Source organism: Verticillium dahliae, genomic scaffold (assembly GCF_000150675.1).
Source record: "Verticillium dahliae VdLs.17 supercont1.16 genomic scaffold, whole genome shotgun sequence".
Classification (NCBI taxonomy): domain Eukaryota; kingdom Fungi; phylum Ascomycota; class Sordariomycetes; order Glomerellales; family Plectosphaerellaceae; genus Verticillium; species Verticillium dahliae.
The window spans coordinates 276,139-291,156 of NW_009276935.1; the positions used below are offsets into that span (position 1 = coordinate 276,139).

The 15,018-nt window shown below is 54.4% G+C and overlaps 3 protein-coding genes and 1 non-coding gene across 4 annotated transcripts; 2 read left to right on the top strand and 2 right to left on the bottom strand.

The window, feature by feature from the left end:
• Nucleotides 1-93: 93 nt before the first annotated feature.
• On the top strand, nt 94-4,074 carry VDAG_07280 (LEA domain-containing protein; the record flags this gene model as incomplete). The annotated part of the gene is made up of 4 exons (XM_009656185.1): nt 94-139; nt 481-2,874; nt 2,932-3,722; nt 3,778-4,074. The coding sequence occupies 4 exons, from the start codon at nt 94-96 to the stop codon at nt 4,072-4,074; spliced, it is 3,528 nt and encodes a 1,175-aa protein (XP_009654480.1).
• A 3,047-nt stretch (nt 4,075-7,121) lies between these two features.
• On the bottom strand, nt 7,122-7,192 carry VDAG_20205. Its single transcript has one exon. It is a non-coding gene; the product is annotated as a tRNA-Gly (tRNA).
• A 2,022-nt stretch (nt 7,193-9,214) lies between these two features.
• On the top strand, nt 9,215-10,381 carry VDAG_07281 (uncharacterized protein; the record flags this gene model as incomplete). Its single annotated transcript, XM_009656186.1, has 2 exons — nt 9,215-9,529; nt 9,599-10,381. The coding sequence occupies 2 exons, from the start codon at nt 9,215-9,217 to the stop codon at nt 10,379-10,381; spliced, it is 1,098 nt and encodes a 365-aa protein (XP_009654481.1).
• A 1,942-nt stretch (nt 10,382-12,323) lies between these two features.
• Nucleotides 12,324-13,583, bottom strand: VDAG_07282 (uncharacterized protein; the record flags this gene model as incomplete). Its single annotated transcript, XM_009656187.1, has 1 exon — nt 12,324-13,583. One exon carries the CDS (start codon nt 13,581-13,583, stop codon nt 12,324-12,326), a length of 1,260 nt encoding a protein of 419 aa, XP_009654482.1.
• Nucleotides 13,584-15,018: the final 1,435 nt, after the last annotated feature.

Below are 15,018 nucleotides of genomic sequence, written 5' to 3' on the forward strand. Positions count from 1 at the left end.
GAACAATAAATACCTTGTATAACATCACCTGATACCCTTTCCCTCAAATACCTATTCCAAGATACCCATAACCCGAACTACCATCCAATCATCATGGCCGACACTACTACGAAGAAGGCGGAGGACACCAAGCAGAGTGGTAAGCTCATCCCGATGCAACGTCCCCCGCAAACACAGCCACCATGTCTCACCTCGAAGCCACACCTGTAATCCAACCTCGTGAGACTGTACCGCCTCACTGATCAGCCACAACCACATTCACTTCACCTCTTTCGCGTGTTATTTTGCTAAATCACCTTCAGTTGGACAGAGTGAGATCTCAGAGAGCAACCTCGCAGCAGGCGTCGTGGGAAAATCAGGAGAAATTGTCAATGAGCAGGGTGAGACCGTAGGAAAGATCACAGAGGGCGACCCAGGCGACCTCGGTATGTCCCAACCCATCTCATCAAATTCAAGCAGGTTTCGACTGACACTCTCAAGTCGGAAATGTGGTCACAGCAACGGGGGATATAGTAGGAAAAGACGGTGGTATCGTAGGCAAGGCTCTCCCGCTCGACAATGCCTCCGCAGGCGGCTCCAAGAAGGGCATTTTCGGCACCTTAATGGGCGCAACAAAGGGCGTCAAGGGTGTTGTCGACACAGTTGACGGCACCGTCCAGACTGTCGAGAAGGGCCTTCCTCTCGTCGGCGACCTCACAAAGGGCCTCGGGCTCGGTAACGGCGGCGGCGGCTTCGGCGGCCTCCTCGGAAAGAAGCAGGAGGATCGCAGCGCCGAGGACAAGGCGGCGACCACTGAGCAGGCCAAGAAGGAGCTCTTCGACAACTCAGACAAGGCTGCTGATGCGGCGCCAATTGATCTCAAGGATCAGGAGGCTGTCGACAACGCAAAGACCGAGGTCGAGACCAAGAGCCAACCACCACAGAGTGAGGCCAGCGAGTCCAAGGACGAGGCTACGGAAGCCACCACTGAAGCCAGCACCGATGACAACGAGACAGTCAAGCAGTCCGGCAAGGACCTGACCGATACCGTCTCTGGTGCTGTTGGTGGCGCCAAGGATGCCGTTGAGAGCACCGCATCAGGGGCCAAGGACACTGTGGAAGACACTACTCAGAAGACGACTGACACTGCGGAAGACACCACAACAAAGGCTACCGACGCCGTGGAGGACACAACGTCCAAGGCCACTGATGCCGCTGAGGACACCACGTCCAAGGCCACCGACGCCGCTGAGGACACCACTTCCAAGGCGGCCGACGCTGCCGAAAAGACGGCAGACGATGTCCAGGACACGGCAGAGGAAACCGCAGAAACAGCACAGTCCACCGTCGATGACACGTCCAAGGACGTGCCCAAGGACACTGATTCTGCCAAGGGTCTCGACGACACAGCGGACGACGCTTTCGACACTGCAGAGCAGACCACTTCCGACGCCAAGGACAGCGCTGACAAGACTGCATCTGACGACAAGGTCGAGGATACCAAGGCCGCTGCCGAGGGTGCCAAGGACACTGCGGAGGAGACGGCCGAAGATGCCAAGGACGCCGCCTCCGAGGCCCCCAAGGGTCTCAGCGAGCAGGCCCAAAGCCAGCTGGACGAGATGGAGACGGTCGCCGACGTCCAGGTGGAGAACCCTTTCCAGAAGTTCGAGGGTGCTCAGCTTGACGACGAAGGCAAGGTCATCTTCGACAACCAGTCCATCGGCAAGGTCGTCGAAGGTGATCCGCTCGAGCTCGCCAACAAGGAGATCGCTCCCGATGGGGCCATTCTCAACGATGAAGGCAGCGAAATCGGCCGCGTCGAGCTCAAGTCGGAAATTGCTGAGGATCTGCAGAAGCAGGCTGAGGCACTGGCTGGCCTCAAGGACGCCAAGGTCAACAAGGCCGGTAATTTGGTGAAAAATGATGCTGTCATTGGCCGTATCGTTGAGGGTACCATCAAGAATTTGATCGGCCGCAAGGCTGATGCTCAAGGGCGTATCTGGAACGACTCGGGCGAGCAGATCGGCCGCGCCGAGCCTCTGGCCGACAAGGAGCGTGAGGAGTTCAAGGAACCTTCGCCGTTTGAAGACTTCCCTGATGCTGTTGTCCAGTCCAACGGCGACGTCACCTTTGAGGGAGAGAAAATTGGTGTGCTGGTCGAGGGCGACCCTAAGAAATTGAAGGGGAAGCACATCGATGAGGACGGCGAGGTACAGGATAGGCAGGGGAACGTTATCGGACGCGCTGAGCGTTGGGAGCCCGAAGAGGAGGAGCCTGCTCCAGAGGTTGACAACTCTCTACTCGCCGAGAAGCGTGTCAACAAGGCTGGCCTGGTCGTTGATTCTAACGGTACCGCTTTTGGACGCGTTGTCGAGGGAGACGTCGCAAAATTGATCAACCGAATGTGCAACAAGAAGGGCGAGGTTCTTTCCGAATCGGGCGAGGTCATCGGACGAGCTGAGCTGATTCCGGAACATGAACGCCACGAGAAGAAGGACCAGCCCTTTGAGAATTTCCCCGACGCCGTGGTTCAGGCCAACGGCGACGTGACCCACAACGGCGAGATTGTTGGACGGCTGATCGAGGGTGACGCGAAGAAGCTTCAAAACAGCAAGGTCGACGCTGACGGCGACGTTGTCCGAGACGGAAACGTCATCGGGAAGGCTGAGCGTTACACTCCGGAGGAGCCGGAGCCCGAACCTGAACAGGACAAGAGTATTCTGGGCGGCAAGCGTGTAAACAAAGCCGGCTTCGTCGTCGATTCAAATGGCGTGCCTTACGGACGCGTGGTCGAAGGGGACATCTCAAGATTGGTCAACCGAATGTGCGACAAGCAGGGTAACGTGCTGTCCGAAAGTGGCGATAAGCTGGGAGTTGCAGAGGTGCTTCCGGAGGGTAAGTTGCCTTTCAACCCTGAGACATCTTGAGAATAACATGCTGACACTCATATAGGCGAGCGTGAGCTCAAAAAAGAAGGTCCTTTTGCTGAGTTGCCAGGGTGCACTGTTGCCAAAGACGGTACCGTAGTCACCCCTAGCGGTGATATTGTCGGACGCCTGATTGAGGGAGACGGGAAAAAATTGTTCGGACGTGAGGTTGATGATGATGGTGAGATTCTACACCAAGGGAACGTTATCGGCCGCGCGGAGCGTTGGGAGCCGGAACCGGAACCTGAGAAGGAGAAGGGACCATTCGCCGGCCTCAAGGTGAACAAGCAAGGCGATGTGTACCGCGACGGAGAGCTCGTCGCCCGCCTGACCTCAGGCGAGCTCAGCGTATGCTCCGGAGCCGAAATTGACGACGACAACGACGTTATCAACCACAAGGGCACGTCAGTCGGACATGTCACTGCCATTGCGGATATTCCCGAGCCCGAACCTGAAGAGCCAAAGGAGTCCGAGGAGGAGAAGAAGGCTCGCGAGGAGGCTGAGCAGGATGAGAAGCTTGCCAAGAACCTGGCTAGCCAAGTCGAACAGAGTCTTGACAAGATTCGCCCAATCTGCAAGATGATCACCGACAAGATTGAAAAGGCGGAGCGAACGCCCAAGGACGAGCTTGACGAGGAGGCTCTCGTCAAGGAGGTTAAGCCGCTGATCGAGGAGGGCGGCAACATTCTCAGCGAGCTGAACGGTACCATCCGTGCCATGGACCCCGACGGCCGCATCCAGCGCAACGCTAAGCACAAGTCGAGCACCAGCGAGGCTTCCCCTGCTGAGCACCATCTCGCAGACCTGCTTAAGGAGGTAAGTTAATACCATTAACCATTTCAGTGTGTGTTCGATTCTAACATATGATCAGCTTTCTGGCTCCGTCGTTACCTGTGTTGAGAACGCCAAGAAGAAGATTGCCGACATGCCACACGCCAAGAAGCACCTGAACCCACTTTGGGCACTGCTGACCGAGCCTCTGGGCCAGATCTTGGCCGCCGTCGGACTGTTGCTCGCAGGTGTGCTCAACCTCGTCGGACGCCTTCTTTCCGGCCTTGGACTCGGTGGCATCATCGATGGTCTTCTCGGTACCCTGGGGCTCAACCGCGTGCTTGAAGGCCTCGGTCTCAGCAGCATCACGGGTGCTCTCACGGGAAAGAACAAATAAACGTGTTGAGGGCATGATGTTTTCTTTGGAGAGGATGAGATTTATAATTTTGCTGCTGGCTTATGGGTTCGAGTCGTATTGTATGAGCTTTGGATAGCTATTATGGGGTTTCGTTGCTCTTTAATGACCTGAAATCAATTCATTCGCCCGTGAGCTTGCTCGGTACCCTTGCATGACATGTTTTCTTCACTACGATCTTTGCCGCATTTTTTCTTATAGCACAGGGCGATGGAAAGGAGTGTTGAAAGTGGTCATGGCTGGTCCGTAGCAGCCTAATGGCAATGTCACGCAAACAGGCACTTGCCAAAAAATGGCAAAGAATCTGAGGGACAGGCATCCTCCTGCCCACAGTGGCGGCACGAAACCCCCTAGGATGTTCACCCTTAATCATCGCCAACCCTCCATCCAACACCCACTAACGGCACTTCCGCGTTCTGCATTGCACATCTATATGAAAGCCATAATTCTTAAAGGATAATATTGATAATAATATATTTAAACGCCTTAAAATCCCCTAGGGTCAAATAGGCGCTTGCGTATCCTTATCTATATATACTATCCGATAACTATAATCCTATATTCTATAACTAGAATTAGAGACCCCTTTAAGGCTAAGGTTATAGGGGGACCCTAGTAACTCCTTAGGAGTTTTTCGTTTATTAAATAGCGTATATATATTCAGTACTAGGTTATTAGTATATTAGGCTATACTCCCTATTAAGTATTAATGCCTCGGGAGAGCTATATAAATAGCTAGGGGTCTAATAGGTATTAGTTAATATCTAGGGTATATAGTATTAAAGAAATTATAGGAGTTAGAGTCTTATAACTTATCTAGTAGCTAAAATAAAAGCTAAACTATATCGATATTTATAAATTAGAAAGATAAAAAGCATAGCTATAGAATAGTATACTTTTTATAATATTCTATAGAGCCGTTCTATAATAATAAGCCGTTAACTTCTCTTATACCCTATTAGCTAAAGCTTAAAATCCGACTCTATTTCCCTATAGGTCTAGAGGTAGTCTAAGCGCCTTGTCTATACATAGCCACCGAGGGTCAGTCTATTATATATAGAGGGCACCCCCTAGACCTATTTTTTAGGTTTTTAAGTCTTTTTATAATTATCTAATTCTAACTATACTCGTAAGTCCCCTTTATATAGTAATTCCTATCTAAATTACTTATTCTTAATTACTATAAATAGATACCTTCTAAAATACGCCTTATTTCTATTAGGATTAATTTAAGTACTCTTCTAAATGAATTATAACCTTCTTCTGAATTAATCCCTTTACTTATTTACCCTCGATCTGAACAAAACCTATACTATTTTATAGCTCTTATTAAGGGCTACTAGAATCTTCGATCTATTTCTCGATCCGATATCTCCTTCTCGAGATATAACTACTTTTATCTCTCCCTTCCTTTTATCCTTTTATCTATTATTATCTCTTTATCCTATAATTAAGTATTACCCTCGGTCGTTGCCTAATACCTCCTACGATATCCTCATTACTATTTAATAAAAGAAAAACTCCTATAGGAGTAGTTAATATAACCTTACTTCTAAAGGGGTCCCTAATTCTAGTAATAGCTAGAATAGAGGATTTTACTTAATAGAGAGTATATATAAGGGATATATAGGCGCCTATTCGCCCTTAGGGGATTTTAAGGCGTTCAAAGATATTATTATTATTATCATTATCATCCTTACGACCTTCTTAGGTCACAATCGATTACTTACGCCTTAGAAGGGAATCAGACATCGATATGCCCCTTTGAAACATATGGCCAGCTTTGAGATAGTGTAGTCGGCAATGGAATAGGATTAAACCATAACGCTCTCAATACTGCGTGACTTTAATGCCAATGGCTATCCACACTATATTACAGTTTAATCAGTACTCTATGTTTTCCATTACGGGTATTTAATGCCCGTCATCGTTGACAGAAATTTTAGTACGGCACGGGCAAGGGTATCATGTCGAGCGGTATATGTTAATAGACTCATTTACTGGGGAGTATACATAATGCTCATGAGATGTATTTCTCGCATACTGATCATGACTGGAGAGTCATTGACATGAAAACAGATCAGATAATGCCGAAGCCGAGATTTCAAACAACGTAGCAGTCGTCGCCCTTCCGCCCGGGTGCCCATTTCGATCGGCTACATGAAAGGAGTAGCTAGCCACAGTCGCCCACGACCAGCTTCTCTTGGACATGGACGTCTCCGGGCAAGGACCCTGTCAACAAGGCAGGCGATATGAATCTCCCATGGGTGACTGAGCTCTCAGGTGACCGCCTCGCAAATGACCGCCCTAGGCCTCCCTCGTAGACCCTGCCGGAGAGTGCTCCCTCTCACCCGCATCAGGTCTCTTCGGCAGTTCCCACCATGGCGCGTTATCCGTCCACATCGCGGACATGCCGAAGGTACATGGTAGGCATAAATAAACCAGCGTCCATAGACCAGCCCTTTTGAGCTTGACGTGGGCTACGAGACAGGAAAATATTCAGTAGGCGCCTCGCAATGACAAACTAGACAAGACACGACGTTACCGTATTTTCCATAGTACTTGATCCAATCGGACGCCTTTGGCTTGGCCATTAGTTGATGTGGAGGGAAAAGAGCAAGCGGCGGTCTAGGACAAAATGCTGGGGTGGACACGGTTCATCAAGTATGAGCTTGTAAAGTGGGCGCGCGGCAAGTTTTGTTGGAGAAGAAGGGGTTCAAGAGAAGAGCATAGCCAGAAGGACATCGGAGCACGGTTCATCAGGGGGGCACGTCATAACACTGCGCGAAGGATGTGACATATAGATTTACCAACCACCAGCCGGCCGCATGCTATCAGACGCCAAGAGACCTGACGCGTGTGGTTAACAGGAAGAAAGGCGCGTCAGCTGACGTCATAATGTGAATGCACCAGACTGGCACTCCGAGATGTGCGCTGGAGTTCCTGTCAATTGAATGTGTCTTGACAGGACTGAGACATGAGCAAAAAGGATCTGATCAATGTCCAGGAAAAGCAACAGTTTAGGTGCTTGCGTGAACTGGGAATCGAACCCAGGGCTCCCCGATGGCAACGGAGAATTTTACCACTAAACCATTCACGCTTGGTTGAAATGCGACTTGCAATTGTGGATTATGTCCTCATTATGTGAGCCTCATTTCCTACAAGGCAGGCTTACCCTCCAAAGTATCTACGAACCTAGGTACCTAAGCACGTCACTCTGCTCGGTGCCTGCATCCGTGTGTGCAAGTGCTCTGCAGTGCATAGCGAACCTCTGCTCGAGACCTCCATTGGACGATGTCGCTCGCTACACCTATAATGGCGTTCTCGTACCGCAGCACGCCCCGGATGGTCCTCTGCCTAGCACCGGAGCCGGTGGCATTGCTCACAGATAACACCAGCGACGTGGATGCCCTGCGGGACATGAGCGTTTCTTGTAGTGTAATACTTGCACTACATCGACGAACGCACTCTCTAAACTGTACTTTTCACTGTGAGGATCACAGAAACTGCCTACAGGATCAAATCGGCCTTCTGTTTACCATGGCTGCACTCATGGTTCTGTCCAAGCCGGTCTTGCATGACGCCAGGATGGGCTCTGGTTGAACAGGTCTGATATGGTTATCGTCATCAGCTATGCCTCATCTTCCTCCACCAACGCTTACGATGCGGTACTTTGAAGGTGGACGTAGGCTTGTCAATGGCGGCTGGGCCCTGCTGCTGCCGTAGTTGAGACCTGGTAGGAGCCGCTCTCGCGAGGTGTCTCCAGCTCCATGCATCACCGTCTTCCACATTGAGCGAACCGAAATTGGTTGTCGCTCAGTCCTGTTGCGAGTCTTGGATTCAACCCTGTTGCATATCCGTAGGTGAGCTTCTCGTCTCTCGATGCCTCAAGGGATGGCATTCGTTTCGTATACAGAAACGAGGGGTATAGGGGTGTTTGAGCCTCAATGGTAAATCCTGGTCAAGTTCTCAGCTTGAATGTTCTCGTCACGACGATGATATTCCAAGCCATTTCGTCGATAGAGGGTGTTGCGTAGTGAGCAGGCTCTCCGATCGAGATCGGATCCGAAGCATGGGCAATGTTGCTACCTGGAAAGACTTCATGCTTGAGAGGTATGTTGTATGTTGTCATGTTTTTTTGAACTGGTGCACAAAATGTACAATCATGGCGCGTCATGTTTTGGACAGCCAAGACCAATGAACATGCTTAGCTCAAGACCAGGAACACTGATGCCACGGGCCTCCGTGGGCTGAAGCTTGAGCTGAGCAATCTCGTCAGCGTTCTTGTCGAGGAGACTCCTCACGGTGGTGATTTCTTGTGCGTGTTCCCTCTCGCGCATTTGCGGCTTGTTTTAAAAGCTATCATTCGTGCCTTGGCCAAGTCCAGCTCCTGTTGGAGAGGCCGCTGCCAACATGATGCCAGCCTTCCTACATTGAAGCATTGCCAGATACACAGGTTGTTTGACGTCAAGCCTGTCCATACCATGGCATTTCGTCATGGCCAACGCGTCTTGGAATGCTCCCTGATCAGTACCTCAAGGTGAGGAGGTGCTGTGGGTGCTTCGTGGAGAGAATCGTCGGGAGCAGGGTTGCTGGTGGAGCAGTCGTCGCAGAGAGTCATCATCGGCAAGATGCTCGGCGGAGGGCTCTCGGGATTGATGGAAATGCCTTCGATGACGACCGTGAGCAAATGAAGTGAAGACACCGTCAGTAGTCATTTCCAGCGAGTTGTAGGTACCTAAGGTACCTTACCTAGGTGAGGGTCAAGGTGGTGGTCAGGCGGGGTGTCCTTGCCTGCCAGTGCCGTGGTGGGACCCGAGCTCGAGGTGGGGAAAGAGCTTCGACTCGTAAATGCCCAACGACTTGCTTTCAACCACCTTTGGTTTCAACACCTTTGGTTTCAACAACCATCCATTCACCGCTTCGTGCCCCTTTGGCATCGTCACTCGCTTTCCAGATTGCGTTCCCTGTCTGTGATCTTGCATCAAAGCAGAAGAGAGAGCCCCTCGAAAAGCCAAATCGCCGAGCACGACATCGCCGACCCCGCGACTGCTCTCCCCGACTGCTCTCCCCGACTGCTCTCCCACATACCACGCCACCTTGATCAATCGCCGGCATCACGATGCCTGATCTCAACTCGGTACCCGCGTCGCCACACGCGCTGACGAGCTCCCGAAGACCGTCATCAAACCAGTTGCCCGCTCACAACCTTGACATTCTCCCCTCGAACCAGACGACCGTCAACCAGCCTCGCCGCGCTTCCAATGCCTCGCTCCCATCACCGCACCTTCCCCCAGGCCAACCACAACCGACGACGGCCAATATTTCAGCTCCATCCGACATTGGTGTCGTGTCGGGACCTGGACCCATTCGTCACCCGCGGCCATTGACAGCCGCTGATCTGCACATTCAGCTCGAAAAAGAGCAAGAGGCCGTCGTGCGTTCCACTGTCCCCAGACCATGTTTCTTGTCACGAGCCTCATGCCGCTAACCACCATGCTCCCAGGTCAATCGGTTGACGCGCGAATTGCAACTACTCCGAGCCGCCCACAATGCCTCGACCGTCTCGAACGCGTCGTCGACGTCCACAGGCAACACCGCCACCGAACAACCCACACCCCCCGTCGACGCAGGTCTCCTCTCCGGCGCCGGCTTCTCGACAGCCGGCCGCCGCCACAATCGAACCTCGTCAAGTACGAGCGCCCGCAGCCTCATGGCGACCATGGGCTCCGCCAACGCCTCGACAACCTCGATTCCCATGCGGTCGGCCCCCAATGCCTCGCTCTCGCGCCAGAACAGCTCGGCCTCCCACCCAAGCCTTGCCGGCACCTCGCCGGCGGCAGCCGACCTCATCGCAGGCCCGGGCTACTTTCCCTCCTCGCAGCGCGTCCCGTCGCAGGTCGCCACGAGCGCAGGCACCCTCGCGACCCCTGCTGGTCAGGAGCAGCAGCAGCAGCCGCTGTCGCCGAGCCACGTCCCGGGCACCGTGCGCTACGAAGAGACGCTGCTGCACCGCGAGCAGCTCGAGACGGCGCTGCAGGAGAACGAAGCGCTGAAACGCCGCATCCGCGAGCTCGAGCGCCTGGTGCGCGAGCGGCGCCGCAGCGAGAGCGTCAGCACCACGGGGGGCCCCGCGCCGCAGCGGCCCGGCGGCGACAGGGAGCGGAGCATGACAGCTGCGTCGATGGGCGCGCAGAGCATCGCCGGCAGCGTCGGTGTCGGCGTGCCCGAGGAGGAGGTCAAGGTGGGCGAGAGCGCGTCGAATGCGGGGCTGGCTCAGGGCGTGTGAGCGGTGCGCGCCCTCTGGGCTGCGTCACCCACAGTCGGACAAGGGGGTCGGCATGGCGTTTGGTGTTTGTCATGACCTCATGAGGAGAGCGTGAGACGCTCGAGTTGCAATGATACTATTGGAGTTGTCTTTGCTGCCGTTGCCCATGTTCAATTTCGTGGTGCCTCGTGTCATACATCGTATGCTGGTTCCACATCCCAGCTATGCAATGTCGGAGGCCTTCTGCACATTAAGTCGTCTTAACCATGGACAAAAGCTTGCGACTGCAGCGAAACAGGATGACTCATGACGAGGAAGCCATCATTCGAGCGTAGACGAGCATGCATTCTCCTGTCCGAACTGGTCCCAACTTGCCGTATCACGCTTGATTCGATTGATGAGGGGACAAGTCAGATCCACCAGATTTACCAGATTCACGGATTGACGTTTAGGTAACATGGTGAACAACTCTATCCAGATGACGCACCGCATGTCGTTCACCCTGCAAACAACGACATCATCTCTTCTCCCGTCCCCCTTCTCGGCCCGTTGAACCACATGTCCTCGCTCATCCGGGCGGGGTAGCACAGTGATACGATTTCAGAGTCCATCCGTCCGTCAAGACTGATAGCTTCGAGCCGACTGTCGCTCTGTTGTTGGATCCATATCCCCACCTCAGCGGCCGCCTCTTGGGAGCCGCTCAGGCGAAGTCACGGCAACGCTTCATTGTCGTCATTCCAGGCCCGTCGCCAACACAATAAAGGTCACCACTCTTGTAGATGGAGGAGCCTCATTGCTCACCATTCATCTTTTAATACATCTTTCATGGGAGAATACTATATTGATACAGATCATTTCGAACAAGCAGCCCTCAACCCCTCAGGCCGCCCCCACTACCATACAACACCAGAGACAAGTACACTGCAAGTGGACATTGGATGTGCGTGAAAGCGCAGATAAACCAATCATCAAACCAACGAGTAATAACAATGTCCCAATTAGACTAGAAGCCCGGTGATTTTACCATTTGTCGCCAGCAACGAAATCACTTCACGCGCTCAAGCCAGACGCCCTAAAACAGCGCAAGCCAACAGACGACGCCCTGGCTCTCGACCTTCTCCCTGCCAGCGCCCATTCGACAGCGGACGCAGACGGCAAGCAGCGCGGGCGATGCACCCTACGGCCATTTTTCCACGGGTGTCGACTTTCCACCGGGCTGGCTGTTCGGTCTGCGTTCATTTTGAGCTCTGTGACGCTGTAGCTTGAGCAGTCGGACTCGTGCGACGGGGCACAGTTTGCCAGGCGATTCACGACGTTGCGCATACCGTCACTGGGAGTGCGTGCGGGAATTCTGCGAGAATTCACGAGCTCGGTTGCTGCCCAGCCTGGCGAGCAGTTGATTCCAGGACACGACTTATGGGAGTGATGACATTACGATGGCGTGGGGAAGTATATCCTGTGCGCGGGCTGAGATGGATGTTATCAGTGCTTGATTTAGGGCAGAGTAACGAGGTCTTCCACACGTGGCCTGCAGTTGATAGAATATGGGTAGGGCGTCGGAATACATCTGAATCTGGCCCTCGGCAGCTTGAGGGGCCCTCCGCGGTCCTTTCATATAGGTTCCTGTAACCCTTAGCCTCCTGAGTAGACCCCTGTGCCGTGGCTCCGCAGGTGCCTCCTGACAAATGTTGAACCAACGTTCAATGGTGTGCCATTTTCTCCTATAAATCTGGTCAATGGGCTTCCTCCTCCAGTTCAAGGAGGATGATGGAGATTATATCATGGCATTCGCGTTGGGTGAGCATGTCTGGGGTGTTGGATCAGGCTCCAGACGATCGTGTAATCGCAGGGGGGCTTCATCGCCATGGCATCAGACTCGGAAGCCAGGCCTGGTTGAAAACACGCTTGATTCAAAGAGGGTATATAAGTAAACCTGTGCACGCTCCCCCACTGCCCTCGACGCTCACCCTTCATGAGAGTCATCCAACTGGATAATCTTCCGATCATACATGTCCTTCGCCACGGGATACACAGCCCTCGCAAAGTTGCTCTGCCTCTCGAACACATATCTCGGCGTAATAGCCTCAAACCCCCACGGGTTCTTGCTCGCCCTGCCCGGGCGGAACGCATGCAGCAGATACGTAAAAGACCAGTCGCGCGCCCATGGCGGGTTATTCCCAACAACGCCGGGCCCCTCGTCAAACTCGTCCAGCTCGTCGCCCTGCCTCTTCCCCTCGAGATTCGACTTTTCGCCAAAATGCGGCGCAAACAGCTCCGCGACATCCCCCGTCCCCCACCCGCCCGGCGCAAACGCGTCCCTCTCGACAATGAGCACCTCGCCCCCCTCCCGCACCAGCCGCTCCGCAACAGCCGTCAGCACGCCGTTGCTGTGCGTCTCCCACCGGCCGTCATACGCGGCGTTCATGCCCTCGATCCACAGCTCCGTCAGCCTGCTCCCCCTAGCGGCGAGGAACGTGCCGCTGTTGAGGTCCCCCTCCTTCTGCCGGCCGGCGACGCCCGGAAGCCGGCCCCGCGCAGCGCCGCCAGGTCGCGCAGCGCGTGGACGTCCCCAGTCGACGTAGACGCCGCCGAGCTCGTGCACGGCCCTGACACGCACAAAGTCCGACTTGTGCTCCATGCCCGTCAGCGCGACGCCGTTGCCGGCGTGCGTCGGGACCGCGACGGCGCGGACGGTCAGGCGCGGCAGGTTCAGGATCAGGGCGTTCCAGCGGCCGGAGGTGCCGGCGCGGGCGCGGGCGAGGGACGCCGGCCGCGCGTTGGTGTGGAAGTAGAGCGTGTCGGGGCGCCAGTGGTGCGCGGCGGCGTAGATGGCGAGGTAGTGGCTGAACTCAAAGTGGAAGTCGGCGTCGGGGTCTGGGAGGATGTAGACGAAATGGGCCGTGTTGGGGATGGCGTCCGCCGTCGTGTTGTGCGGTGGCGGGGGCGCGCTGCCGATGATGGACGTTACAATGTCCTGGATGCGGTCGCGCGTTGGCGTGTGATGGCCTGAGGAGGGAGGCGGGAGGTGAAGGTAATGTCGGGCGTCGTCTGGGAAGAAGAGGACCAAGATGGTGATGAGAACGACGACGGCGGTCGTAATGGCCTTGAGCCACAGAAAGCTCCTCTCGCGGGGTCTGCCGGGACGGCCTTTGAGGTGTAGTGGCTCGTACTCGCCACGGGGCTCGTCACCGTCTAACAATGGCAGTTGGAGACTCGGTGACATATCGATGCTAGGGGGCATAGCAGGCTCGAAAGATTCATGGGCAGAAGTCAAAGCAGTACATACGAGCCGTTCTCGAAACAGACATGCACCTGAACAGAGGAAAATGTGTAACACAAGAAGAAGAACCTGAGAGGTGGGGGGGGATCATCGACATCAAAAGACGTAACAAAGCCTCCGTCATGGCACGGTCTGCCATGTGCCCAACATACCGTCCATGAGAGCCGGGAGGAGGACAGGCGTGGAGCCAGCTCAGCTACAGGCGGAGCCAGCTCAGCTACAGGCGGGGCCAGCTCCTGTCAACAGTCATGGCCACACTGTGAGTACCGCAGTGTATCAGTTACGGTCGTCTCACCTGACAGGCAGCAGGATTTTGGGCATGGCGTGGGCGAGACGGCCAGTGGAAAGCGGTACAGACTTGGAAACATGCTTCACACTGCGGAATGGGAGGCTCGGCCACGCAAACAATGCCCAACACCAGGCTCCGCCATGTGGAAAACACGGCAGTGCTCCACTGGAAAGCCAGGCTGCCGTTTAGGGGGACGTTGCGAGGGAGGTGGATGGATGTGATTTGAGTTTCCCTTGTCGTGGGTTGGGGGAGTTTTGTTGTCGTCAGCTCTGGGCCGGAGTGATGTCAGCTTGGCCTCGACGAAACAAGTCAGCCTGGACTTGCTGGGCTATGCTGCTCGAAGGGCAGATGTTGACGCCGATCAGACAGATCTGGCGTCGCGACGGCTGTCAATCAATGCCTCTCTCTGTCCGTACAGCCTGTGTGGTCGCACATGTGTCCTAGGAATGGCTTCGGCATGCTGTTTTGCTCCGAGTCTGTATGGCTCCCCGCTTTCACCTTCATCAGGCGTCCTGGTCGAATTGCTGGAGCCTAAACCAAAGTTCAGGGCTCCATGTGGAATGATCCCAGAATATCCGGGCGTGAGCGCGGGCCGCTTCGCTTGGCAAATGTCCGTCTAGATGGTGTCCGTCAACTCAATTCGGTCCAGGCCAGCGAGTTCTGCCTCTTGCCTTGTTGTCTGCGGCAGCTTTGCCTGGCCCCTATCACATTGTCCGCTGGGCCGTGTACGGGAAATCTGACATGCATCCCGACTCCTGGGCTCCTTGGGTCAAGGCTTCGGCAGAGTGGTCAGATTGTGACCCGCCAAGCCTGAACGAAAACATTCACCAATAACGCTCATGGCCCACTCCGTTCGCACACTAAATGGGGAGTGATCCATGGGATCCTCCTGGCATTTGGGGGCCAAAGTGGAGGAGACAAGGGAAATTGGAAATGGGACGCTGGCTCGGCCCCCTTTGAACGAAGATCAATTGCAACCCATTCGGCAGTCCAGCCTGCTAGCACAGGGATACGCTCTGCCGCGGTTGTCCGTCTCGGCATGCCAAAAGCCCATGGCAAAGTGCGAATAAAGGACAAGGCATAAAGCTT